Source organism: Leopardus geoffroyi, chromosome X, assembly GCF_018350155.1.
Source record: "Leopardus geoffroyi isolate Oge1 chromosome X, O.geoffroyi_Oge1_pat1.0, whole genome shotgun sequence".
Classification (NCBI taxonomy): domain Eukaryota; kingdom Metazoa; phylum Chordata; class Mammalia; order Carnivora; family Felidae; genus Leopardus; species Leopardus geoffroyi.
In genome coordinates this window covers 57875642-57903174 of record NC_059343.1, presented here as the reverse complement: position 1 = coordinate 57903174, position 27533 = coordinate 57875642, and the positions used below count along the sequence as shown (strand labels likewise).

At 36.7% G+C, this 27533-nt stretch overlaps 1 protein-coding gene across 1 annotated transcript in view; it reads left to right on the top strand.

Moving 5' to 3' along the window:
• The window catches only part of TEX11 (testis expressed 11), a 241843-nt gene that overhangs the window by 173051 nt on the left and 41259 nt on the right, over window positions 1-27533 (top strand). Inside the window, exons 23-25 of the mRNA XM_045471521.1 lie at window positions 97-167; window positions 1594-1710; window positions 16038-16110. Of these exons, the coding sequence (XP_045327477.1) occupies window positions 97-167; window positions 1594-1710; window positions 16038-16110 (261 nt within the window). The remainder of the gene's footprint in view (window positions 1-96; window positions 168-1593; window positions 1711-16037; window positions 16111-27533) is intronic.

The window sequence follows — 27533 nt, the reverse complement described above, 5'->3', positions numbered from 1 at the left end:
GCATATTAATATTAAAGATGCAGGTAGTGAAGATTATAATGGTACAGATTAAAGAGTAGATTTCCATAATTACATTTCATATTTGTTAACTTTCAGCTTGGAATTTGGCTGTGCAGTGCGACAAAGACCCAGTGACAATGAGAGAGTTTTTCATCCTTTCTTACAAGGTAAGTCTCTTCTAATAAGAATCTCATGAAAGGACCGCAACAAGGGTATGTCCACACTGGCTATGGCCAAGGACTAAATATAGAGTGGTATTGACTTTTACACTGGGAACTTTTAGAATACACATCTAAACAGGAATGGCCTACGGAGAATTAGATCCCTAGGGGAACAATGTGCAAACATGGAGCAGTTCTCCCCATACCAAAATAGCACGAACAACAATCAGGGAACCTAAAGTTCTACCATAAGAGACATATTCCCTTACTTTTGAAGGAATTTCAGTCTCTCAGAGTCCTATATTAAAATATAACTCTCTTTAGGATTGGAATACTCTAAGTTGTCAACTAATAAAGTTTTGGAACAGTTATAAGTCAATAGGAGTATAGAATAGGTAACTGGGGTCATCAGGATGTGAAAAGAATGCTAAGAATCTTAGGCCTACTTTATAATTTTTCCTAGAACAGGTTCTGTGTATAAGTATTTGTAAGATTATTTTGCAATTAGAAACATTTTAAAACAGTCATTAGCCTCCAAGTTAGATCAAATGCCAGAAAGGAAACACTATTGATGAGAGAATAAAAGAAGAGGGGCTAAGAATATCTGTCTTACACATTGAGGAGTACACAGTCTGATATGTTGATATAGATGAAATGTTAAGAGTTTTAGAACTGAAATGAACTATAGAGCTAATCTACTCTCTCATTTTATATACGAGTAACCTGAGACCTAGAGATATTGGGTGTTTTGAAATGCTGTTAATTCAATGACAGTGATGATTATGATCACTAAACATTCTGAGAGATTAAGAAATAGTCTTTCACAGCTTAGGTATAATTGCTATTTAAATTAGGTGAAATAAATTAGTTTTAGTTTGAACATTTTTGATAGTACTAGCAGGGTTCTATGTAAGAATCCCAAGTGGCCTAGTGATTTATTGTAGTAAAAGCTGGGAGCTTTTTCTAAAGTTAGAGGACAAGGTTTAATGATTAGGTTATCCTAATGCCTGCCAAGATTTGGTATTGTCTCTTTCAACCATGACAATATATGTGGTATTTTCAGCTCTATTCAATACAAAGGAGAAATCTATTTGCCAGGGGAAAAATCACTTAGAAATTACAACATAAAGTAAGAAGTAAATCACTAGATAGAAATACAGGGCCCAATGACAGTACTTATCACTGGGAAGATAAGAAAATTGTGAAGACATGAAGCTTTTTATCTCTAGAAAGTTCCTTAAAAACAATGGAAAGTAATATAAAATTAAAACCGTAAATCAGTGTTATAGTCTGTATCATTTTTAAGGTGAGGTGTGTTTTTCCAGCTGAATTTTTTCATTCAGACAGGATGTTGCTGATTTTCATTTTGATTGTTTGTGTTCACCTGGCAGAATTCGCACTATTCATTGATGTTCTGGTTATTTCTTATCAGCTGTCCCGGTTTTGTCCTTCTGATCAAGTAATTCTGATTGCACAGAAAACATGTTTACTTATGGCAGCTGCACTTGATCTAGAGCAAGGTAGAAAAGCTTCAACAACTTCTGAACAGGTAATGTGCAACCTTCAAAGAAAACACCAGGAAGAGTTTAGTGTGCTATTTGATGTGTTTGCCTTCCCTGATGCAGTTCTTTCTGATTCTCTTTAAAGAATCCTTTCATCCTTTCCAGCAGCATCTTGATTTCAAAGGTTTGTAATGGCTCATTCCTCCCTAAGGAAAGGTCACATTTGGCTTGGCCTCTTCTTTTAAAAAGATTGAATATCTCTTCTTTTAAAATGTCTCTTTCCATGGACCACTCTTTCTGAATCTGTTTTTAGCTATTCTTCATCATCTCCCTGCAATCATATGTGGCCTATAAGAATGAGATTTTTTTCTATTTTTGTTTCCTTTTACACATTCTCTAAGGAAGAATTCATCTACCTTCACAGCTTTGATAACCATCTGATTATTTACTTGGCTTGTTTTTCTTCACTCTAATTGGATTTGCTTTCTTTGGCCCACACCCTTAAATATTTTATCAGTAACTGAATTTTAACAAGAAGACAGAATTACTGCCTTTGCCTGAATTCCACTCTTAGCTTTGTAAATCTTACCCCTTTTAAGAAATACCAACATCAACATCCCTGTCTCCCATGGACCAGAGTATTGGTTTGTCTTTAGGTTTTTTACCATCTTTCTTCCAAGCTAAGAAAATTGTCTCTAAGTTAGACCAGTAGCATTTTGGTATGATTTTAAAATCTAGATCTCTCTGCTTATTATCTCTTATCTAGACAAAGAAAACTTCCCAATTTCCCATATTTGCCAGCTTTTCTTTCCAAATGGTATAAAATCCTTCCTGCTGTTTATTTCCTTCCTTCTGTTAATTTCTTCTTTCATATTATTCTTCAGATCTAGAACAAACTGTCACCACATCTCTGCCAACATATTTCCCTTCCTTTCTGTTCCCTTGTTGAGTTCAACTAAACATTAGAGGAGCACCTGGGTGGCTCAGTCAGTTGATTCTCCGACTCTTGATTTCGACTCAGGTCATGGTCCCAGGGTCGTGGGATTGAGCCATGTGTAGGGCTCTGCACTGAGCATGGAACCTGCTTGGGATTCTCTCTCTCTCTCTCTCTCTCTCTCTCCCTCCCTCTCTCCCCCCGCCCCGCCCCTTCACCTACTCGTGCTCATTCTCCCTCTCTCTCTAAAAAACAACGACAGAAAAAAAAGAAGGAAAAGAAAACCATTTGAATACCAAGTACTCTGCTAGGTACTGGAGATAAAGAGGACAAAATGCTTATCCTTGAGGAGTAAAGGGGCCTCTTTTTAGAAATCTTTCCATTGTAAAAGATGAGAAAAGAATCTTTGTGCCCCAGAGCAAAATCAAACCAACCATTTTGCTTCTTAACAAGTATGAGTAAATGTGATTTTATTCTCGATAGGGTCTTTTGCTTTACTTAAAAATAGTAATAACATCTTGTTTTTGCATAGTGCTTTTAACCTTTTAAAAGTTTTTCCTTAAGTTGATAGTCCTGACTTTGTTAAATTTTGTATCTCAGTGAATAGAGATCAAAGTGATATGAGGGAAATTTCACACTCTTAAGTTCATTCCTTTGTTTTGTCTTTTTCCAACAACTGTTCTTTTTTTCTGTATTCTTTCTCTTGCATACATTAATGTTCCCTAAAAACTCTAACCTAGTAACCCTTCTATAATCTTCTTTGCTTTTGAAAGAATAGATCATTGAAGATGCACTTCTTCCTATTGCCATCTAAGTCTGATCCCTATGAATTAGACCTTGGTGCTGTCTCTCAATAAAGACTTGTGGAATTCTATTATATTTATCTAGTCCTTGTTCTCTAAGTACTCATGAATTAGTTTTCCAAATAAATAGATGATGAAGGAATATAGATGGAATATGTAATGTTATCAACATTGTCTGTACTCCCCTGAGTATGAGTTAGGGGGAAGTAAAGGATGCTTTAAAAAATACAGCAGGTGTAATATATCCGTGTGTGTGTGTGTGTGTGTGTGTGTGTGTGTGTGAGAGAGAGAGAGAGAGAGAGAGAGAGAGATATTGCATCTTATTCATTCACCTATGAATGAATACTTGGGTTCTTCTATATCTTGGCTATTATAAAATAATGCTGCAATAAACAAGGATACATACATCTTTTTAAATTAGTGTTTTTGTTTTCTTTGGTCATCCAGAATTACTAGATCATATGGTATTTCTATATTTAATTTTTTAACTCCTTATATCTGTGAATAGGCTTATTTATTTCAGGTGAAAATGAAATCTGTACTTACCTTAAGCTCAACCAAGAATTGAGAACATATTAAAGCACATTATAATTAATGTATGTCATCTAAGATTCTTACACTAATATGCTTTCAATTTTCCCTTCCATCTTTTGTACTACTGTTGTTACACATTTTACTTTACATATGTTATGAACCTTCAGTATATTGTTCTTATTTTTTATTGGGCCATAAATTTTTAAGAGCTATGAAATAGAAGTAAAATGTTCTTTATATTTATGTACATTTTTTTTTCAATATATGAAATTTATTGTCAAATTGGTTTCCATACAACACCCAGTGCTCATCCCAAAAGGTGCCCTCCTCAATACCCATCACCCACCCTCCCCTCCCTCCCACCCCCCATCAACCCTCAGTTTGTTCTCAGTTTTTAACAGTCACTTATGCTTTGGCTGTCTCCCACTCTAACCTCTTTTTTTTTTTCCTTCCCCTCCCCCATGGGTTTCTGTTAAGTTTCTCAAGATCCACATAAGAGTGAAACCATATGGTATCTGTCTTTCTCTGTATGGCTTATTTCACTTAGCATCACACTCTCCAGTTCCATCCACGTTGCTACAAAAGGCCATATTTCATTCTTTCTCATTGCCACGTAGTATTCCATTGTGTATATAAACCACAATTTCTTTATCCATTCATCAGTTGATGGACATTTAGGCTCTTTCCACAATTTGGCTATTGTTGAGAGTGCTGCTATGAACATTGGGGTACAAGTGGCCCTATGCATCAGTACTCCTGTATCCCTTGGGTAAATTCCTAGCAGTGCTATTGCTGGGTCATAGGGTAGGTCTATTTTTAATTTTCTGAGGAACCTCCACACTACTTTCCAGAGCGGCTGCACCAATTTGCATTCCCACCAACAGTGCAAGAGGGTTCCCGTTTCTCCACATCCTCTCCAGCATCTATAGTCTCCTGATTTGTTCATTTTGGCCACTCTGACTGGCGTGAGGTGATATCTGAGTGTGGTTTTGATTTGTATTTCCCTGATAAGGAGCGACGTTGAACATCTTTTCATGTGCCTGTTGGCCATCCGGATGTCTTCTTTAGAGAAGTGTCTATTCCTGTTTTCTGCCCATTTCTTCACTGGGTTATTTGTTTTTCGGGTGTGGAGTTTGGTGAGCTCTTTATAGATTTTGGATACTAGCCCTTTGTCCGATATGTCATTTGCAAATATCTTTTCCCATTCCGTTGGTTGCCTTTTAGTTTTGTTGGTTGTTTCCTTTGCTGTGCAGAAGCTTTTATCTTCATAAGGTCCCAGTAATTCATTTTTGCTTTTAATTCCCTTGCCTTTGGGGATGTGTCGAGTAAGAGATTGCTACGGCTGAGGTCAGAGAGGTCTTTTCCTGCTTTCTCCTCTAGGGTTTTGATGGTTTCCTGTGTCACATTCAGGTCCTTTATCCATTTTGAGTTTATTTTTGTGAATGATGTGAGAAAGTGGTCTAGTTTCAACCTTCTCCATGTTGCTGTCCAGTTCTCCCAGCATCATTTGTTAAAGAGACTGTCTTTTTTCCATTGGATGTTCTTTCCTGCTTTGTCAACGATTAGTTGGCCATACGTTTGTGGGTCTAGTTCTGGGGTTTCTATTCTATTCCATTGGTGTATGTGTCTGTTTTTGTGCCAATACCATGCTGTCTTGATGATTACAGCTTTGTAGTAGAGGCTAAAGTCTGGGATTGTGATGCCTCCTGCTTTGGTCTTCTTCAAAATTACTTTGGCTATTCGAGGTCTTTTGTGGTTCCATATGAATTTTAGGATTGGTTGTTCTAGTTTCGAGAAGAATGCTGGTGCAATTTTGATTGGGATTGCATTGAATGTGTAGATAGCTTTGGGTAGTATTGACATTTTGACAATATTTATTCTTCCAATCCATGAGCAGGGAATGTCTTTCCATTTCTTTATATCTTCTTCAATTACCTTCATAAGCTTTCTATAGTTTTCAGCATACAGATCTTTTACATCTTTGGTTAGATTTATCCCTAGGTATTTTATGCTTCTTGGTGCAATTGTGAATGGGATCAGTTTCTTTATTTGTCTTTCTGTTGCTTCATTGTTAGTGTATAAGAATGCAACTGATTTCTGTACATTGATTTTGTATCCTGCAACTTTGCTGAATTCATGTATCAGTTCTAGCAGACTTTTGGTGGAGTCTATCGGATTTTCCATGTATAATATATATTTATGTACATTTTAAGTACTTCTTCAAATCTTAATTTCTTTGTGGAGATCCAAATTACTGTCTGATACCCTATTCCTTCTACCTCAAGAACTTTATGAACAATTTTTTTTTGTAGTGTAAATCTGTTGAATTTCCCTAATTTTTTTCTGAAAAAGCATTCTTCCTTTATTTTTCAAACATTGTTTTGCTGTGCATAGACTTTAGAACGTTAAGGTTTTTTTTTCTTTTTTCCTTTTTCATCAGTTCTTTTTAACTTTAGCACTTTAGAGATATCACTCCGCTGTTGGGCTTGCACAATTGCTGAGGAGTCTGTTAGTCTCATCTTTATTCGGTATATAGATATCTTATTTTTCCCATTGATTGCCTACAAGAATTTCTTTTCATCTTTAGTTTTTAGCAGTTTGAATATAGCATATCTAGGTTTTTAAAATATTTCTTTTTAAATCCTTGCCATTCTTTGAGCTTTTTGCAGTTATGGTTTGATGTGTTTCATTAATTTTGAAAAACTTCTTGACTACTATTTTTTCAAACATTTCTTCCATCCCATTAATCTCTTTTCTCCTCCTAGGATTCAATTTACACATATAGTAGACTATATGGTATTTTGTACCACAGGTCTTGTGTGTTGTGATATTTCTTTTTTTCTCATTTCTTCAATGTATATATTAAATATTTAATATGTAAACATTAAATAACACACTATTGCACAAGCAATGGGCCAAATCAAAAATCAAACTGCAAATCAAAATATGTGTCCAAACAAACAAACAAAAAAGAAAATACGATATTCCAAAACCTTGAGATGCAGCAAAAACAGGTTTTAGAGAGATATTTATGCTATAAATGCTTGTGTTAAGAAAAAAATTCAGGGGCACCTGGGTGGCTCAGTCAGATTAAGCATCCAACTTCAGCTCAGGTCATGATCTCACTGTTCATGGGTTCAACCCCCCACCTTGGGCTCTCTGCAGTCAGCACAGAGCCTGCTTTGGATACTCTGTCTCTTTCTCTCTCTCTCTCTCTGCCCCTCACTCTCAAAAATAAACTTTAAAAAAAGTTCTCTAAAGGGGTGCCTGGGTGGCTCAGTCGGTTACGTGTCCAACTTTGGCTCAGGTCATGATCTTAAAGTTTGTGAGTTTGAGCTGGCATCGGGCTCTGTGCTGACAGTTTGGAGCTTGTAGCCTGTTTCGGATTCTGTGTCTCCTTTTCTCTCTGCCCCTCCCCTGCTCGCACTCTATCTCTTTCTCTCTCTCTCAAAAATAAGTGAACATTTTTTTACAAAGTTCTCTAAAAAAAGTTTAAATAAATAATACACCACAAATAACTAGAAAAAGAAGAAACTTAGCTGAAATTTAGTAGAGGAAGGAAATAAAGAAAAATAAATAAATAAAATAGAGACCAGAATAAACAGCAACATAACGTTGAAAGTAATTACCAGTTTTTCCAAAAAAATAAAATTGGCTATGCTTTAACTACATTAACTAAGAAAAAAAGAGAGAAGACTCAAAAACCAAAATGAGAAATGGAAGAGAAATAATACAAGAGTTAATCAGATTATTATTATTATTATTGTGATAATAGATTAGGATAAACAATTATATACTAACAAACAAGATAACTTAGAAAAATAAAAACAGATAATTCCTAAAAATGCACAAGTTACCAAGATTGAATCATGAATCTTGAATTCAAGAAATAAGAAATCTTAGACCATTAACAAGAATGAAAGTTGAATTAGGAATAAAAAATTTCCTAGCACAGAATAGCCCAAGACTACATGGTTTCCTTGGTGAATTCTACCAAACTTTAAAAAACATAATTGATGATAATCTATCAAAATCTTACAAATAATGGAATAGAGGGAACACATTCAAAATCATTCTATGAGGCCAATATTACCCTGATACCAGAGCAGGATAAAAAGAACAAAAAAATTCCAATTTGTCTGATATAAATATTGCTACTCTGGCCTTCTTTTGACATCCATTTGTGTGATAAAGTTTCTCCACCTCCTCACTTTAAATCTGTAGGTGTCTTTAGGTCTAAAAATTAGTCTCTTGGGGCACCTGGGTGGCTCAGTCGGTTAAGCATCCGAATTTGGCTCAGGTCATGATCTCATGGTTTGTGGGTTTGAGTCCCGCATCGGGCTCTGTGCTGACAGCTCAGAGCCTGGATCCTGCTTCAGATTCTGTGTCTCCTCCATCTCTGCCCCCCCCCCGACCCCTGCTGTCACTCTCTCTATCAAAAATAAACATTTAAAAAAATTTAAAAATGAGTCTTTTTTTTTTTATTTTTAAAAAATTTTTTTTTCAACGTTTATTTATTTTTGGGACAGAGAGAGACAGAGCATGAACGGGGGAGGGGCAGAGAGAGAGGGAGACACAGAATCGGAAACAGGCTCCAGGCTCTGAGCCATCAGCCCAGAGCCTGACGCGGGGCTCGAACTCACGGACCGCGAGATCGTGACCTGGCTGAAGTTGGACGCTTAACCGACTGCGCCACCCAGGCGCCCCAAAAATGAGTCTCTTATAGATAGCGTATAAATAGGTCTTGTTTTTATTATCCTTTCTGACACCCTGTGTCTTTTGATTGGATCATTTATTCCATTTACATTCAGAGTAATTCTTGATATATATGTATTTAATGCCATTTTATTACTACTTTTGTCATTGTTCCTGGAGATTGTCTCTGATCCTTTTTATGTCTTTGTCACTTTTAGTCTCTCCTTTGTACTCAAAAGAGTCCCTTATAGGGGTACCTGGGTGGCTTAGTCAGTAAAGCATCCAACTTTGGCCCAGGTCATGATCCCATAGTCTGTGGGTTTGAGCCCTGCGTCGGGCTCTCTGCTGACAGCTCAGAGCCTGGAGACTGCTTCAGATTCTGTGTCTCCCTCTCTTTCTGCCTCTCTCTCTCAAAAATAAACACTAAATTTTTTTTTTTTTTAATTTTTTTTTAACGTTTATTTATTTTTGAGACAGAGAGAGACACAGCATGAACGGGGGAGGGGCAGAGAGAGAGGGAGACACAGAATCAGAAACAGGCTCCAGGCTCTGAGCCATCAGCCCAGAGCCCGACGCGGGGCTCGAACTCACGGACCGTGAGATCGTGACCTGAGCTGAAGTCGGACACTTAACCGACTGCGCCACCCAGGCGCCCCTAAAATTTTTTTTTAAAAAAAGAGACACTTATAATATTTCTTCCAGGGCTGGTTTAATGGTCATGAACTCCTTTAGTTTTTGTCTGGGAAACCCATTATCTCTCCTTCTATTCTGAAAGATAGCCTTGCTGGATAGAGTATTATTGGCTGCAGAGTTTTCCCATTCAGCACTTTGAATATGTCATACCACTCTGTTCTGGCTTGCCAAGTTTCTGTTGAGAATTCTCCACCTAGGCTTATGGGTTTTCCCTTGTAAGTTAAGGACTTTTTTGCCTTGCTGCTTTTAAGACTTTTTTCTTTATCACTGTATTTTTCTAACTTAATTACAGTATGTGTTGTTGTTGGCCTGCATTTGCTAATTTTGATGGGAGTTCTCTGTGCCTCCTGGATCTGGATGTCTGTTTCCTTCCCCATATTAGGAAATTTTTCTGCTATTATTTCTTGAAATAAATTTTCTGCCCCCTTATTTCTTCTGGGATCTTATAAAATGAATGTTACTACATTTGATGGAGTCACTGAGTTCCCCAAATCTATTCTTGTGTTGCTTAATTCATCTTCCTCTTGTGCAGCTTCATTATTTTTCATTATTTTGTCTTCTAGTTCACTAATTCATTCCTCTGCTTCTAACCAGCATACTGTTCATTGCATCAAGCAAGTTTTTAATCTTGTGTATTACACTCTTTATCTCTGATTCTTTTTTATTTTTTTTTTTTATTTTTTTTTCAACGTTTATTTATTTTTGGGACAGAGAGAGACAGAGCATGAACGGGGGAGGGGCAGAGAGAGAGGGAGACACAGAATCGGAAACAGGCTCCAGGCTCTGAGCCACCAGCCCAGAGCCTGACGCGGGGCTTGAACTCACGGACCGCGAGATTGTGACCTGGCTGAAGTCGGACGCTTAACCGATTGCACCACCCAGGCGCCCCATCTGATTCTTTTTTAGCTCATTTATCTCTGTGGTAAAGGTCTCACTGATGTTTTCTATTATTTTCTCAAGCCCAGTGAGTACCTTTGATTGTTGCTTTACATTCTCCATCAGGCATGTTACTTGTATCTGTCCCATTTAGATCTCTGCCTGTGGCCTTATCTTGTTCTTTCATTTGGTATAAATTCCTCCATCTTTGCATTTTGTCTGAGTCTCTGCCTTCTGTGTGTTAGAAAAGCCAGTTATGTGGGGGCACCTGGGTGGCTCAGTGGGTTAGGCGTCCAAGTTCGGCTCAGGTCATGATCTCCCAGTTCGTGAGTTTTGGCCCCACGTTGGGCTTTGTGCTGACAGCCCAGAGCCTGGGGCTTGCTTCAGATTCTGTGTCTCCCTTTCTCTCTGCCCCTCCTCTGCTCACACTCTATCTCTCTCTCTCTCAAAAATAAACATAAAAAAAATTAAGAAAAGAAAAGCCAGTTAATGTCTTCTGCTCCTGAAATGTCCTTTTGAAGAAGAGGTTATGTGGTACCCAGAACATGACACTTCAGGGAGTGTCTCCAGTCTGTGCTGCATGTGATCTGCTTTTGTGATTTGGCTGCTCTTTTAGGCCACTTGTTTGCAGAGGTTCTCCTTGCCTTCTGTGGGCAGTGTTTGGTCCTTGGCCTGAATATGGCAAGTTTTAAACTAGGTGTGCTTCAGTCTTTTTGTGAAACCAGACCTGACACCAGCTACACCTGAACTGAGGCCTTACAGAACTCTCTGGTTGGGAGATGTGTGGGCAGGGGTTTGCGCCGGTCTTTTGGGGGAGTGGCTTGCTGTGCTGAGACTGAGGCAAGCTTAACTGAGAAGGGCAGTCCCACTAGCGCACAGCGGGATGGCAATTGGTGTAAGCAAGTCTGGCAGCCAGTGTCCGTTCTGAGCTGCATCCCTCAGGTGGCTCTGTGTTTATGCTGAGGGGCTGGGGAGGGAAACAGCGCCAGCTAGCTTTTTCATTCCCAGAGAGGCCTGAAGGAATAATCTTCCTCCTGTGTACCCCAGGCATTCTTCAGATTGCTGTTTCCATTCTGTCTTACCCCAGGTTATTTGCCTGCCTTCTCTCCAGGAGCAGTGCAGTGCCCTCCATTTTCTATCCCAGCGAAGCCTGCTGACCTTTAAAACTTCACTCTTTAAGCCCACTGGTTGCAAAACACGAAATTCTGTGGTGCCTGGGTGGCTCAGTTGGTTAAGCAAAACACGAAATTCAGCCCTTCTCATTTTCCTCATTTTACAAGCCAGTGGCTTTGGTGAAACATTCTCCTTGGGCATTCCCCTATGTGCCCACCGCCCCCCCTGCCTCCCTCCCTCCCTCTTCTCTGCAACCACAGCTCCCTCCCTTCCACAGCACTCATGATCTGTTTCTCCCCTAAACAAAGTCTCTGTACTACCCACCTTCTTCAGTGTGGTCTCTTCTGTCCTTTTATTTGTGGTTTGTTCTGTCAGTCTTCAGGTTGATTTCTGGGGAATTTAGGATGATTTGATAGTTATTTTTTTAAGTTAATTTATTTTTGAGAAAGAGCATGCACACATGAGTGAACAGGGGAGGGGCAGAGGGAGAGGGATAGTGAGAATCCCAAGCAGGCTCTGTGCTGTCAGTGCAACGCCTGACATGGGGCTTGATCTCAAAAACCATTAGATCACGACCTGAGCCGAAATCAAGAGTCAGATGTTTAACCAACTGAGCCACCCAGGTGCCCCTGATTTGATAGTTATCTAGTCATGTTCATGGGAAGAGACAAGCCTCGTGTTCTCCTACTCTCCTACCATCTTCCTTTCCTCCTTCTCTGTTTAATTTTTTGACCCATAAAAAAAGAATGAAATTTGATGATTTGCAACAATATGGATGGGTATAGAGTATATTATGCTAAGTGAAATAAGTCAGACAGAGAAAGGAAATATATACCATATGATCTCATTAATATGTGGAATCTAAAAGAGAAAATAAAGGGGCGTCCTGGCTGGCTCAGTTGGTTGAGTGTCTCTTGAAGCGTCTCTTGATTTCGGCTCAGGTCATGATGTCACAGTTTGTGAGATTGAGCCCCACATCAGACTCTGCACTGTCTGCTTGGGGTTCTCTCTCTGCCTCTCCCCTGCTCGTGCTCACATGCTGTCTCTCTCTCTTTCTCTCAAAATAAATAAACATTAAATAAAAAGGAAAAAGAAACAGGGCAGGAATTTGTTGGGGGAAAGCTGGTGTCAAAATAGAAACTGAGCAAATCATTCAGCATTTTAAAAATAATAATAAAATATAATGGGGCACCTAGGTGGCTCAGTCAGTTGAGTGTCTGACTTTGGTTCAGGTCATGATCTTGTGGTTTGTGAGTTCGAGCCCCACATTAGGCTCACTGCTGTCAGACTGTTAGCGCAGAGCCCACTTCGGATCCTTCGTCCCCCTCTCTGTACCCCTCCCCTGCTTGCGCTCTTCCCAAAATAAATACGTATTTAAAAAATAATAATAATTAGGGGTGCCTGAGTGGCTCAGTCAGTTAAGCATCCCACTTTGGCTCAGGTCATGATCTCATGGTTCATGGGTTCGAGTCCCGTGTCAGGCTCTGTGCTGACAACTCAGAGCCTGAAGCATTCTTCAGATTCTGTCTCCCTCTCTCTCTGCCCCTCCCCGACTCATGCTCTGTCTATGTCTCTCAAAAATAAAGAGTAAACATTAAAAATATATATATTAAAAATAATAAAATATAAAAAAGAAAACAAGCAAGCAGAGTCTTAAATACAGAGAACAAACTGGTGATTGCCAGAGGGGAAGTGATTATGGTGATGGGCAAAATAGATAAAGTAGATTGAGAGGTATAAACTTTCAGTTATAAAATAAATAATTCATGGACATGAAAAGTACAGCATAGGGAATATATTCCATAATATTTTAATAACGTTGTATGGTGACTACACTCATCATGGTGAGCATTGAGTACTGTGTAGAATTTTAAAATCAATATGTTTTGCAAATGAAACTAATAAACATTGTATGTCAGTTATACTTCAAAAAAAATATACAACAATTTAAATTTATCAAGACACTATATCACTTTCCTAGAATGGGGTGGTTAAACTACTGCTGACTGGCCAAATCAGGCCCATGGCCTCTGTTTCTACAGTCTGAGTGTTAAGAATGGTTTTTATATTGGTAAAAGGTTGTAAATGAAAATTTTTTAAAAATGTCAATGAAAGTTTGTGTGGCTGGCAAAGCCTAAAACATTTACTGTTTGACATTTTATGGAAAAATATCCTGACCCCTATCCTAGATTATTTTCTAACAGATTTATTGAGGTATAATTAATATACCTTACAGTTTACACTGTGAAGTATACAATTTAATGATTTTTAGAATATTTAGGTTTGTGGAACTGTCAACACAACAGAATTTTAAAACATTTTCATCAATCTAAAAAGAAATCCCTTACCTATTAGTAGTCATTCCCCATCCCAAGCACAAAACCTAGGCAACCACTAATCTATTTTCTGTCTCTATAGATTTGCCAATTCTGGATATTTCATGTAAACTGCATCATAGGACTTAGTCTTTTCTGACTGGCTCCTTTTATAATTTTTCAATAATGTTTAATAGGTTCTCCATGTTTCAGTTTGGATCGGTACTCCATTCCCATTGATGGCTGAATGATATTCCATTGTATGAACATAACACATTTTGTTTATCCACGAATCCTTTGATGGATATTGAGTTTTTCCAATTTTTAGCTTATTTTCCAAATAATGCTATGATGATCATTCATGTACAAATTTTGTATGGATATGCTTTTCATTTCCCTTGAGTATATACCTAGGAGTGGAATTGCTAGGTTTTATGCTCAATCTTTTGAGGAACTACTAGACTATTTTCCAAAGCAGCTACACCATTTTTCACTCCCACCAGCACTGGACAAGGGTTCCACTTTCTCCACTTCCTTGCTACCACTTGCTGTTCTGTCCTTTGGATTATGGCCATGCTAGTGAGTATGAAGTGCTATCTCATTGCAGTATTGATTTGCATTTTTCTTTAAAAATTTTTTTAATGTTTATTTATTTTTGAGAGAAAGAGTGAGACAGAGTGTGAACAGGGGAGGGGCAGAGAAAGAGACAGGGAGACACAGAATCCAAAGCAGGACTCAGGCTCCAAGTTATCACAGAGTCTGACAGAGGGCTCGAACCCATGAACTGCAAGATCATGACCAGAGCTGAGGTCACTTAACTGACTGAGCCACCCAGGCACCCCCTCTCTGTTAACTTCTAAACTATCTTCTGTTGGTATTACACCCAGATGTTAATCTTGACTAATTACTAGGGTGGTTGCTTTATGCGTAGGTTGTAAGTGTGTGTGAGCACATGTGCATTTGTGTGTGTTTAAAAATGCTTTTTGGCATAAATTGTTCCAGAGTCTGATCCAATTAATGTAAGTCCCTTTGAAGTAGTAGGGATCTTCTTAACTTTCTCTTTCTCTGGTTCCCTCTGTAAACCTGTGGCTGATCTTCTGTTTTGCATGTTGATATCATTGAGCTATCAGCCTCTTTTTAAGCACCCAATACCAGAATCTCCTCTGTGTTTTTTTTGTTTTTTTTGTTTTTTTTTGTAGTGGTCTTAGACTTGAACATCCCCAACCTCTGTTCCAATTAAAGTCAGTCCCCTTAGGGGGAGATATAGAGCTTACTCTTCTTTTTTCTTTTTTTCTTTGAGACTCACACACACACACACACACACACATACACACACACACACACAGGTGAGCAAGAGGCAGAGGGGGAGAGAGAATCTTAAGCAGGTTCCACGCCCAGCATAGAACCTGATGTGGGGCTCAATCTCATGACCATGAGATCATGACCAGAGCCCAAATCAAGAGTTGTACACTTAACTGGTTGAGCCACGCAGACTCCCCTTAAGCTCGTTCTTCTAATAACCTGCCCCTCCTCCTCTTGAGAAGAAATTTTGTACCACTGTTTTAGAGCTGGAGGTGGGAACAGCGGCACATTTCTCTCAGAGTGACAGTGCAGCTGTATGAGTAAGGGGCTGGGCAGGAGTCATAGTACCTGTCATTCTGAGCTTGCTTCTTCCAGCATGGAAATCTTGTCCTATAAGCAAGCTGAAGTGAGGGAAATTGAGACCAAATAATCATAGTTTTCCATGCCTAGTTATTGGACCTGGGTAGATGAAGAGAGCTCCAGGCCTCTCATTTGTGCTTTTTTATAATAGAGCTTCTGCAATACAGACCTGGGGGAGGAGGAGGAGAGATGCTGGCAGGATGCCCTTCTGGAAATCCAGAACCTGGAAGCTGAGAGTAGAGGGCCATACCCACCTAAAGTAGCACTCATACTGAGCTTGGGGTGGTTGGTGAGCAAATCATGGTTCCAACTATCACAGGTGCTTACTGTTCTTACTGAGATTAGTAGATTTCTGTAAATAGAGGTTTGTCTGTTTTCTCTTTGCCTTTTGGATAGTTTCCTGAGAGTTTACATAATTGTGTTTTATAATTCACCAGTTATGGTTGTTTTGCTAGGGAGAGGGTCCATGGAACTCCTCATACTACCATTCTGGAAGTAATACTCTTTTTTCCTAGATTATTAAACAGATTGGTAGTGCTCAAGATTTTCTATTTAATCTTCATTTCCTGGGACATTAAGAAAACTACAAATAGACTTATTTTTATATAAACTATGAAATGTCAAGTTTCAACTGTTACTTTTTTATCATTGTATTTTAACTGTTTTTAATGAATAAGATATATTATTTTAACTTGCTTAAAGTTTTGTCTGGTTGAGACTAATTTTCTTGTTGCATTGTTGCCAAATAGACCCAGCTACTGAATCGTGCACTTGAGGAGATAAATGAATGCAAACACATCTGGAATATTCTGAAAGAAACAGGTACAGTGGGAACTAGGAGTTTGGTAACACAGTTATGAAAGGCATTTCAAGTCTAAATAACCCAGTCTTTATTACCAGAAATCTGTGCCACTTCAGTGCTTAATAACCAGTCTAGTGTTTCTTTGAGGACTAATTTTTCCCTACTGTCTGTATGTAGTTTGACTCTGTGACACACTGCTTGGACTAATAATTTTTTTACTTTGCTTTTTGTGGAGGTATAGTATTGAGTATAAATATAGGATCATTATTGTTCTATATGACATGATTGCCCTTAGGTCACTAGATTTTGTGTCTAATTTAATCAAGCTCTGATTCTGAGTGAATGTAGGCTACAGAGCCTTCCAAATGATAATCATATCAGATACTATTAACATTTTGTTTTGAAATAATAAAAATAGTAGTAAACCTTTTAAAGTTATGTAGTAACTTGCTAATGTTTCTTCATTAAGGATGGTAGTAGTGGCTTTTAGGTTTAGACAGACTTTTATATATTTTGTCCGTCTGTTCCTATTTCACTTAGAATTTTAAAAAATCAATATTGAATTGAATTACATGCCTTTTCAGCTTCTATAGAGATAACTATATGGTTTTTATCTTTTGAAGTATTAATATATTGAATTAAAGTAATAGATTTGCAAAATTAAGTCATCGTTGCATTTCTGGAATAAACCCTATTTGATCATGGTATGTTATTATAAATGTTGATGAATTTGGTTTCCTAATATTTAGAAATTATTGTTCTGTTATTTTCTTTTTGTGTATATGTGATATCTTGATGAATTTTGGTATTGAGCTCTAGGAATTATAAGGAAGAACATAAACACATAAAATTTAATTCACCTCTCTCAGCCTGACAGGCATTTAAAAGAATTTAAAACAACCAAAAGAAATGATAGAGAATACCTGAGTAACATTTATAGAAGATTTATTAGAAATATACACTATAGCCTGAAAATAGAAAATTAATCTTCTCTTTATGTGCCCTTTGAATATTTACAAAATTGATCACAAGGAAAGCTTGAATAAATTCCAAGACATAGAAGTAAAACAAGTAATTGATGGAATCTAGAAACAAAACCCTTGACCACTTGGGACATTTTAAAACACAGAAACTACAAAATACTTAGAAAATACTGATCATGAAAATACTTTATAACAGAATCTAAAGTACTAAAGCAGTTCTCAGAGCAAAATTCATAGCTTCAATGATTTTTATTTAACAAGTATGTCAGAATGCCAACTGTCCACTGAGAAAATAATTTCTTCTTTCTAGGAACATAGCCGGACTATATATATACGTATATATTTCTATACCTGTATCTGTATCTCTGTCTATCTGTATGTTATTACAGAATTGAAAATTAAAACAACAATGAAATACTACTACATACTTATTAGAATCACAAAAATCTAAAACACTAACAACACCAAATGCTGACAGGTATGTGGAGCAACAGGAAACTCCTATTCATTGCTAGCAGGAATGGAAAATGGTATAGACACTTGGAAGACAGTTTGGTACTTTCTTACAGAACTAAACATACTCCAGGCACCTGGGTGGTTCAGTCAGTTGAGTGTCCAACTCTTGATTTCAGCTCAAGTCATGATCTCACAGTTCATGGGTTTGAGCTCCACGTCAGGCTCCATGCTGAGTGTGGAGGCTGTTTGGGATTCTCTCTCCCCCTCCCTCTGCCCCTCTCCTGCTTGCCTCCCTCTTTCTCCCAGTAAGTAAGTAAGTAAATAAATAAATAACATTTAAAGTAAAATAAAAAATTTTTAAAAAGGCAACAGAATTGAGTTTTAGGTTTTGATGCTGTCGTATGTTAAATTAAATGGAATAGCAGATCTTGAGTTCATTTATAATGTTTATTTTTAAAATTTTTTTAATCCTAGTTAATTAACATACACTGCTACACTAGTTTCAGATGTACAATATGGTAATTCAACAGTCCCATACATCACTCTGTGCTCATTAGGACAAGTGCCCTTCGTAATCCCCATCACCTATTTAACCCATCCCCCCCACCACTGTCCCCCCTCGTAACTATCAGATTGTTCTCTATAATTAAGAGTCTGTTTCTGGCTTTATCTCTTACTTTTTTCCCTTTTCTTGTTTCTTTTGTTTCTTAAGTTCCACATATGAGTGAAATCATATGGTATTTGTTTTTCAATTCTGTTGTATAAAAATCTACAGTATTCAAGCTTAATGATAATCTACTGTCAAGTCTCTGTAACCATGATAAAAAATACAAAAACATAAACTAATAAACTATTATTTAGAAGTTTATAAAAAAGGACAGATTCTTATACAACCAATGCAGGTAACTATACTGCCATGAAAAGTAGGGAGACTTTGTGAAAGAAGGAAGGGTAAGATAGGGAAGAGATGAATGAGAGCCATATTATTTTAAAGTATTTTAATTTAATTTACAGATATAGTGTCTACTAAATTGTTTTGAGTTACAAATAATTTACTAAGAAAAGATTTTCTCCTATATTCAGAAAATAGAATATTAAAACAACATCAACAATATTCCAAATACATAACCACAATAAAATTTCCCACGTCAATTTATTCAGTCCTACGTAATTGATGTTCTGCTGGATCTTGGGCCAGCCATCTGCTTTCATAAAACTGTATGCTTTTAAACTAGAACAAAACCTAGAAATCCTTATTAAGTGCACTGGTATGGTCCAAGAGTTGTCTATGCAGTGTCAACTCAGAAACTTGTAATCTAGAGTCTATTCTGACATGTCAACAGTTTGAAGTACCTGGTATAGTCCTTTCCTGTGAGGCTCTGAGACTATAGTACTTGGTTAAATATACAAACTCTTGCCTGTCACTTATGGTAGAGTTTTCTTCAGGAAAACATCAGAGGGACGCCTGGGTGGCTCAGTCGGTTGGGCGGCTGACTTCGGCTCAGGTCACGATCTCGCGGTCCGTGAGTTCGAGCCCCACGTCGGGCTCTGGGCTGATGGCTCAGAGCCTGGAGCCTGCTTCCAATTCTGTGTCTCCCTCTCTCTCTGCCCCTCCCCCGTTCATGCTCTGTCTCTCTTTGTCTCAAAAATAAATAAAACGTTAAAAAAAAAAACATCAGAGTAAAACAAAAACTGTTTGTACATTACAGAGATTTAATGTCTGTGGTTAATTTAGTAAAGTAACCAATAATATCAGAATGGAAGGAAAGTAAAATTCTCTGTTGGGGTACAGTACATAACTACATCATGAGAATTTTTTAAGTTTATTTATTTGTTTTGAGAGAAGAGAAAGTGGGAGAGAGGCAGAGAGAGATGGAGAGAAACAATCCCAAGCAGGCAGAGCCTGATGCAGGGCTTGAACTCATGAGCCTGAGATCATGACCTGAGCCAAAACCAAGAGTCAAGACATTTAACCAACTGAGCCACCCAGGTGCCTCTGATTTTTTTCTCTGACCCGCTGATTATTTAAGATTATGTTATTTAATTTCCATATATTTGTGAATTTTCCACTTTTCTCTCTGTTACAGGTTTCTGTATTCTATTGTGATCAGAGAATATGCTTTGTATGATTTTAGCCTTATTAAATTTATTGAAACTTGTTTTGTAGCCAGATATATGGTCTATACTGGAGAATATTTCATGAGCACTTGAGAAGAATATGTATTGTGATATTGTTAGGTGGAGTATTTTCTATATGCCTATTAGGCCTAATTGATTTATACTGTTGTTCCCATCCTGCATTTCCTTGTTGATCCTCTATCCTGATATTCTGTCCATTGAAAAAAAACTTATAAGACTTATGATTAGTTTTCTCTTGAGGTTTTACTCAAGATAGTAATCTCTAGGAACTGCTCAGAAGGTGTACAATTTCCAAAAATTTTTATGTTAGTAGAGTTTTACTTATAAAACTTTAATATAAGGAAGGCTAAGTATCTCTTCTGATTTTGCAACTCTTACAACTCTTAAGGAATACTAACCCATCAAATGAACCTAATTACTTCTCACATTTCTCTCTTTATGAGGAGAAAGAATGAATTTTTGCATTTTTTCAGGGTTCCTTTTGGAAATCTGAAAGATAGTTTTAGGTTTAAAAGTTATCCTGAAACCTTTATATCTTTTATATCTGGTAAAGTGGCTTTTTGGAAGGCAAAATCAAGAGTTGTTAGAGGGGATTTGGGTACTTGATTAAGATAGGATCATGGATGCCTCAGAAACAACACTTGGTTACCTATCTAAACAAACTGACATCAAAACATTTAACTTATTTATTTTTAATTTTTTTTAATGTTTTTTGAGAGAGACCGCGAGTAGGGGAGGAGCAGAGAGAGAGGAAGACACAGAATCGGAAGCAGGCTCAAGACTCTGAGCTGTCACCACAGAGCCCAACATGGGGCCCAAACTCACGAACCATGAGATCTTGACCTGAGTCAGATGCTTAACCAACTAAGCCACCCTGGTGCCCTGACATCAAAACATTTTAAAAAGAAGCATAGGAGATAACACAATTATAAAGAAATTTAGCTCTTTGATAAATGAGGAAACTTTTGTTCTTTGCCTGCCATTAAATGATCAAGCATAAAGACAACATAAAGATCAGAAAATTATGCAAGTAAAACACAGAATCTGCTATCTAGGCAGATTACATAGAAAATAAAGAATAACCTTTCTTATTATAAATGAAGGCATTAATCAGTGAACTAAAGGAAGCAGGCCCATCAAAATCAATATAATTTTGCTACATTTAAATATGTTACAGAGCTTTATTTCAGACTCAGGTTTAAACCAGTGCAAATAAAATTTACTTTCCAAATCATTCCTTCATTATATGCTCTTTTATATTCTGAAACAAACTGACAATCTATTCTGTGGTCTGCCAGGTCAAAACTATTTTCACAGTACTAAGACATGTAGTTTCCCAGAGTCTATGTGATATGTGATACTGTAATAGAAGGAATACAGAAGCATATATAAGAATCTAGCTATTTCTATTAAATCAGATTAAGGAGCTTTTCAGAAATTTACAAGTCTTCTCACTGATTTTTTTTAACATTTATTTATTTTTGAGACAGAGAGACAGAGCATGAAGCGGGGAGGGTCAGAGAGAGAGGGAGACACAGAACCTGAAACAGGGTCCAGGCTCTGAGCTGTCAGCACAGACCCCGACGCGGGGCTCGAACTCACGGACCGTGAGATCATGACCTGAGCTGAAGTCGGATACTTAACTGACAGAGCCACCCAGGCGCCCCTCACTGATTTTTGAAATACAATTTTATTTTGAAAATTGACATTAGCATTCAGTGATTTTGTCTCAAATAAGTTCAATCAGTATATATAAGTTTTCTGTTCTAATTTCTAATATGGAAGTTATTGGTAGATATAATCTACATATGAAAAATCTCTTTGGAAGCTCCTTATAATTTTTCCAGAGTGCAAAGGGGTCCCGAGAACAGAAGTTTGAGAATTACTGCTTTAGGAATAAACTACATTTTCCTTTAAAAACAAAAACACATATCCATTTGTTAACTATTGCTTATAATATAATGTCAGCCACTTGTTTTAATTGTAACTTTTAACCAAAATAATTTTTATTTCAAAAAGAAAATTTAGAGAGGTGCAGTTGAGAACCATCTCTTACCCATAGCAAAGTTCATGAGCACACATAGCATAGCTTTCTGTGGCTACCCCCATCCCTTTTATTTATTTTTTTAAAGGAAAAATGAACACGTTCATTAACATCACTCAGATATCAACTCTGCATAAAATAAGAAGTGATAGTATAAAACTTAAATCTGTGCTTTGTAATTAATATTTAAGTATTCGATTTTACTTAAAATTTGTCTTTTTATCCAGTAATTATTTATTAACTCAATAGTAGTCTAACATTTTAAGTTGACTAAATTTCTTGGAAATTATCTTAAATCTAACATACTACAGCATATAGATACTGCTGAAATCAAGTTTGTCACAACAGTGATTCAATTTTAGTCAAATACACTTTACATTTTTTATAATCTTAAATGTTATATATGAGAACTGCATAACATTTAATCAGTAAACCTGTATACATTAGGAAAAAACAGACCCGAGTAAAATTAAATATATGCTTGTTTTATACTTTATACAGATAAATCTCAAAAAAGGCCACTCTTTATTTTAAACCAAAATTATTTAACTAAGCTCATTTGCCAAAGATTTACCCTAACCTTAAAATGTTTCTGAGTTGGCAGAATTTTTTTATAAGAATACTTCTGGATTAGCATGTTTAAAGTATTAGAAGTTCAATTTCCTTTTTGTGGGAATTTTAAGAATATTTGTATATAAGTGCTTACTCATGTCTATAAACCAGAACAGAGCTCCTTTAACGTACAAGACTTTATAATATTTTGTGGGGACCAGCCAGACATGAGAAAACACTTCACACTCACATGATGTGAGGTCAAGGCCTTTCTCAATTATTGACACAGAGACACAGACATAGGGAGCTTATGGATTCAGAACTACAACTTCAGTAGCTACAGGTCAACAGTAAACACAGAAACTCACCAGTCCAGATACCATAGTGCTGTTTTCCCTTCCAGAAGACTTGAAATAATTGTATAATTTGAGCTCAAAATGGGCAAAAAGAGCAACAAAAAAGACTAACAAATTAAATTGCCTGTTGTTTCTTACCCAGGGACATAATCCATTGAATCCATTTGCAGAAGTCACCAAATGGTCTGACCACATTCCCATTCATTGCTGCTACTGGGGGCGGAGGGAATAGCTTACTGGCTCTATGCAAACCAGAAACAAAATGAAACATAAACTCAATAGGAAAGAAAAAAGTATTCATCAAAGTTTTGTTGGCACTTGAATTCAACCTGGGAGCCAAGAGAAGATGAGTTTAAGCAGTCCATGAAAATGAAGATGTGTTAAAGATTTTATTTAGGTCACTAATTGATGAAGAAGCCTAAAGATTTTAGAACCAATTTCAATTTTAATTTCGCTTTGCTTGTTTTTCTCTTGTTTTCTATATTCTTACTGTTAATTCAGCAGTATCTCTTCTCTCTTTTGTTGTTTCAAGTTTACTGTTATTTCTGTGATGGTTTTATTTTGTCTTCTCATTTCCTTTTATATGTCTGAAATAGCTCATATTTCACTTTCTTTGTCTACAAGCCATTCCTGAGCTCTTGAATCCCTGCTTTATATTCTTATTTTATAGACATGATTACTTAATATTTTGAAATTCAGGCTGACATATTTGGTCACTATTTTATTCTGCTTTATAACAATATTTCTCTGGTGAGAATTTTCTTCCTACCATTTTTCCTTATCTCGTTTTCAAGTAATATCTTCTACTGTTATTTCTTTTATCTTTTTTAAAGTTTTATTTTGTTGTGGTAAGAACACTTAACATGACATCTATCCTCTTAACAGAGTATGGAATGTACAATATAGTAGTGTTTACTATAGGTGTTGTGTTGTATAGCAGATCTCTAGAATGTATTCATCTTGTTCAAATGTAACTTTATGCCTGTTGACTAGCATTTCTTCGTTTCCCTTGCCCCCAGCTCTTAGCAACTACCATTCCACTCTTTGATTCTATACATTTGACTCTTTTAGTTATCACATATAAGTGGAATCATGTAGCATTTGTCCTTTACTGACTGGCTTATTTTACTTAGTGTAATGTCCTCAAGGTTAATCCATGTTGTCACATATTGAATAATTTTCTTCCTTTTTAAGGCTGAATGGTATTCTGTTACATGTAAATAACACATTTTCTTTATCCATTCTTCCTTCAATGGATATTTACATTGTTTTCACATCTTGGCTATTATGAATAATACTGCAGTGAACATTGCAGTGCTAATATCTCTTCAAGATCCTGATTTCAGTTATTTTGGATAAATACTAGAAATAGGATTGCTGGATTACAAAGTGGCTCTATTTTTAATTTTTTGAGGAACCTCTCTACTGTTTCCTATAGTGGCTGTACCGTTGTGCATTCCAACCAACAATGTATAAGAGTTCCAATTTCTCCACATCCTTACCAAAACTTGTTATCTTTATATATATATGTATGTCTTCATATATATAGTAGCCATTCTGAAAGGGCGAGTGATGTCTCATTGTGGTTTTTCTTTATAGATTTTATTTATAAGTAATTTCTACACCCAACGTTGGACTTGAACTCACAACTCTGAAATCAAAAGTCACATGCTCTACTGACTGAGCTAGCCAGGTGCCCCTCGTTGTGGTTTTGATTTGCATTTATGTGATGGTTAGTGACGTTGAATATCTTTTCATATACCTGTTGGCCATTAGTATGTCTTCATTGGAGAAATATCTATTCATGTCTTTACCTCATTTTTGAATTGGGTTATTTTTGCTATTGAGTTGTGATAAGTTATCTTTAATTGAGTTACTTTTGTTTTTTGTTTTTTTTTACAACTAGTGTATTTGCAGAAGATTCATGTGGAAAGGAGGCCAGGGCCATGATTCAGTCTTGCAGAAATTAATGGTTATGACATAAGGTTGTTGTTGTATAAATGATTTCTTGTAGTCTCTACATTTGATAGAGGTGGCTATAGGGCTTCTCATAACAGAGATTCTTCTCTACTGTCTCACTAACTAGCTACATACTCTTCAGCGCTTTATCTTCTGTCTTCCAGATATGTTCCTTACACCAGCCTAAAAACTCTGTTTTCGTTATTATAGATAAGGGAAGTGCACCTTGGGGTGTGCCCTTCACTTTGGAATGTTATACTTTTCCTGGCCTTTTCCGATATTCAGTTTTTATCTTTAAAACATATATGCTTGTGCATATTTGTATGCATATATGCTAGACTATAGGCCCCATGAGGAAATATACTGTGTCTGCTTTTGCTTATCTTTATATATGCAATACCTAGCGCATCCATGATATTTGGTTCATGCATGAATGAACAGAAGAATATGTATATATTATACACAGATACATATGAATGCATATATCATATATAAAGTCTTGGAAGAATACACACGAAACTCAACATTTGATACTGCTATCTCTTAGCATAGACTTTAGTGAGATTGGGAGATTTAATTTTATTTTTTATTTTATTTTTGTATCATTTGAATTTTTCAGTGAATATGTAGTACCTTAATAAATAAAACAAAAATACAGATGACAAGATGCTCTTTATAGAAAGCCCAAAAGCCACCAAAAAACTGCTAGAATGAATACACAAATTCAGGAAAGTCAGGACACAAAATGAACGTAGAGAAATCTGTTGCATTTCTATACATCAATAATGAAGCAGCAGAAAGAGTAATCATAAAATCAATCCTATTTACAATCTGAAAATTATAAAACACCGATGGACGAAATTGAAGATGACACAAAGAAATGGAAAGACATTTCATGCTTATGGATTGAAAGAACTAATATTGTTAAAATGTTTATATTACCCAGAACAATCTATACATTTAATGTAATCCCTATCAAAATAGCACCAGCATTTTTCACAGAGCCAGAACAAACAATCCTAAAATTTGTGTGGAACCACAAGAGATCCTGAATAGCCAAAGCAACCTTGAAAAGCAAAGCAAAGATGGAGGTCTCATAATTCTGAATTTTAAGTTATATTACAAAGCTATAGTGGTCAAGACAGTATGGTACTGGCACAAAAACAGGCACATAGATTAATAGAACAGAATAGAAAACCAAGAAATGAACCCACAACTATATGGTCAGTTAATATTCAACAAAGCAGGAAAGACTATCCAATGGGAAAAAGACTGTCTCTTTAACAAATGATGTTGGGAAAACTGGACCGCAACATGCTAAAGAGTGAAACTGGACCAGTTTCTTACACCAAACACAAAAATAAATTCAAAATGGATTAAAAGCCTAAATGTGAGACCTGAAACCATAAAAATTCTAGAGAACATAGGCAGTAACCTCTTTGACATGGACCATAACAACTTCTTTCTAGATATGTCTCCTGAAGCAAGGGAAACAAAAGCAAATATAAACTGTGGGACTTCATCAAAATAAAAAGGTTCTGTACAATGGAGGAAACAACCAACAAAACTAAAAGGCAACCTATGGAATGGGGGAAGATATTTGCAAGTGACATATCTGATAAAGGGTTAGTATCCAAAATATATAAAGAACTTATAAAACTCAAAACCCAAAAAACAAGTAATCCAGTTAAAAAATGGGCAGAAGGGGCACTTGGGCGGCTCAGTCAGGTAAGCATCCATCTCCTGACTTCAGCTCAGGTCATAATCTCATGGTCATTTCATTGAGCCCCATGTCAGGCTCTGCACTGGGCATGGAGCCTGCTTGGGATTCTCTCTCTCTCACCCCCTCTCCCCACCCCCCTCAGAAAAGAAGATTCTTTCTCTCTCTCCTTCTGCCCCTCTCCCCCACTTGTATGCACTTTCTTTCCAAAAAAAATTGGGCAGAAGACATGAAGAGACATTTTTCCAAAGAAGACATACAGATGGCCAACAGACACATAAAAAGATATTCAGTATCACTCATCATCAGGGAAATGCAAATCAAAACTGCATTGAGATATCACCTCCCACCTGTCAGAATGGCTAAAATCAACAACACAGGAAACAACATGTGTTGGCAAGGATGTGGAGAAAGGGGAACCTTCCTGCACTGTTGGTAGGAATGCAAACTGGTGCAGCCACTCTAGAATACTATATGGAGATTCCTCAAAAAGTGAAAAATAGAACTACCCTATGATCCAGCAATTGTACTACTAAGTACCCAAATAATACAAAAATATGAATTCAAAGGGATACATGCGCCCCAATGTTTATAGCGGGATTATCTATAATAGCCAAATTATGGAAACAGCCTAAGTGTCCATCAACTAGTGAATGGACAAAGAAGATGTGGGGTGTGTGTGTGAGTGTGTTTGTGTGTGTATGTATATATACATACATATATCAGAGAATGACAAATACCATATGATTTCGCTCATATGTGGAATTTAGGAAAAAGACAAATGAACAAAGGTAAATAGAGATGCAAACTAAGAAACAGACTCTTAACTATTGAGAACAAACTGATGGTTACCAGAGGGGAAGTGGGTGGGGGGACAGGTTAAATAGGTGATGGGGATTAAAGAGTGCACTTGTTATGAGCACTGGCTATTGTATTGAAGTGTTGAATCTCTATATCGTACACCTGGAACTAAAATTACACAGTGTGTTAACTAACTGGAATTTAAGTTAAAACTTTAAGAAAATGGTATAGGATCCCCCTTTATAAAAAAATATATCTTGTTACCTTTGAGACTTACATGTGTGGTATTGGTATTTATGCTCAACCTGTTCATTAGATACTTTAAGATTAAGCTGGAGAGTAGGGGCAGAAATTATCAGCAAGTTCTTTTAGATAATTCTGTTGATTCATGTAATTTTCAAATTTAAACATAAGGCATTTATTTAAAAAAGAA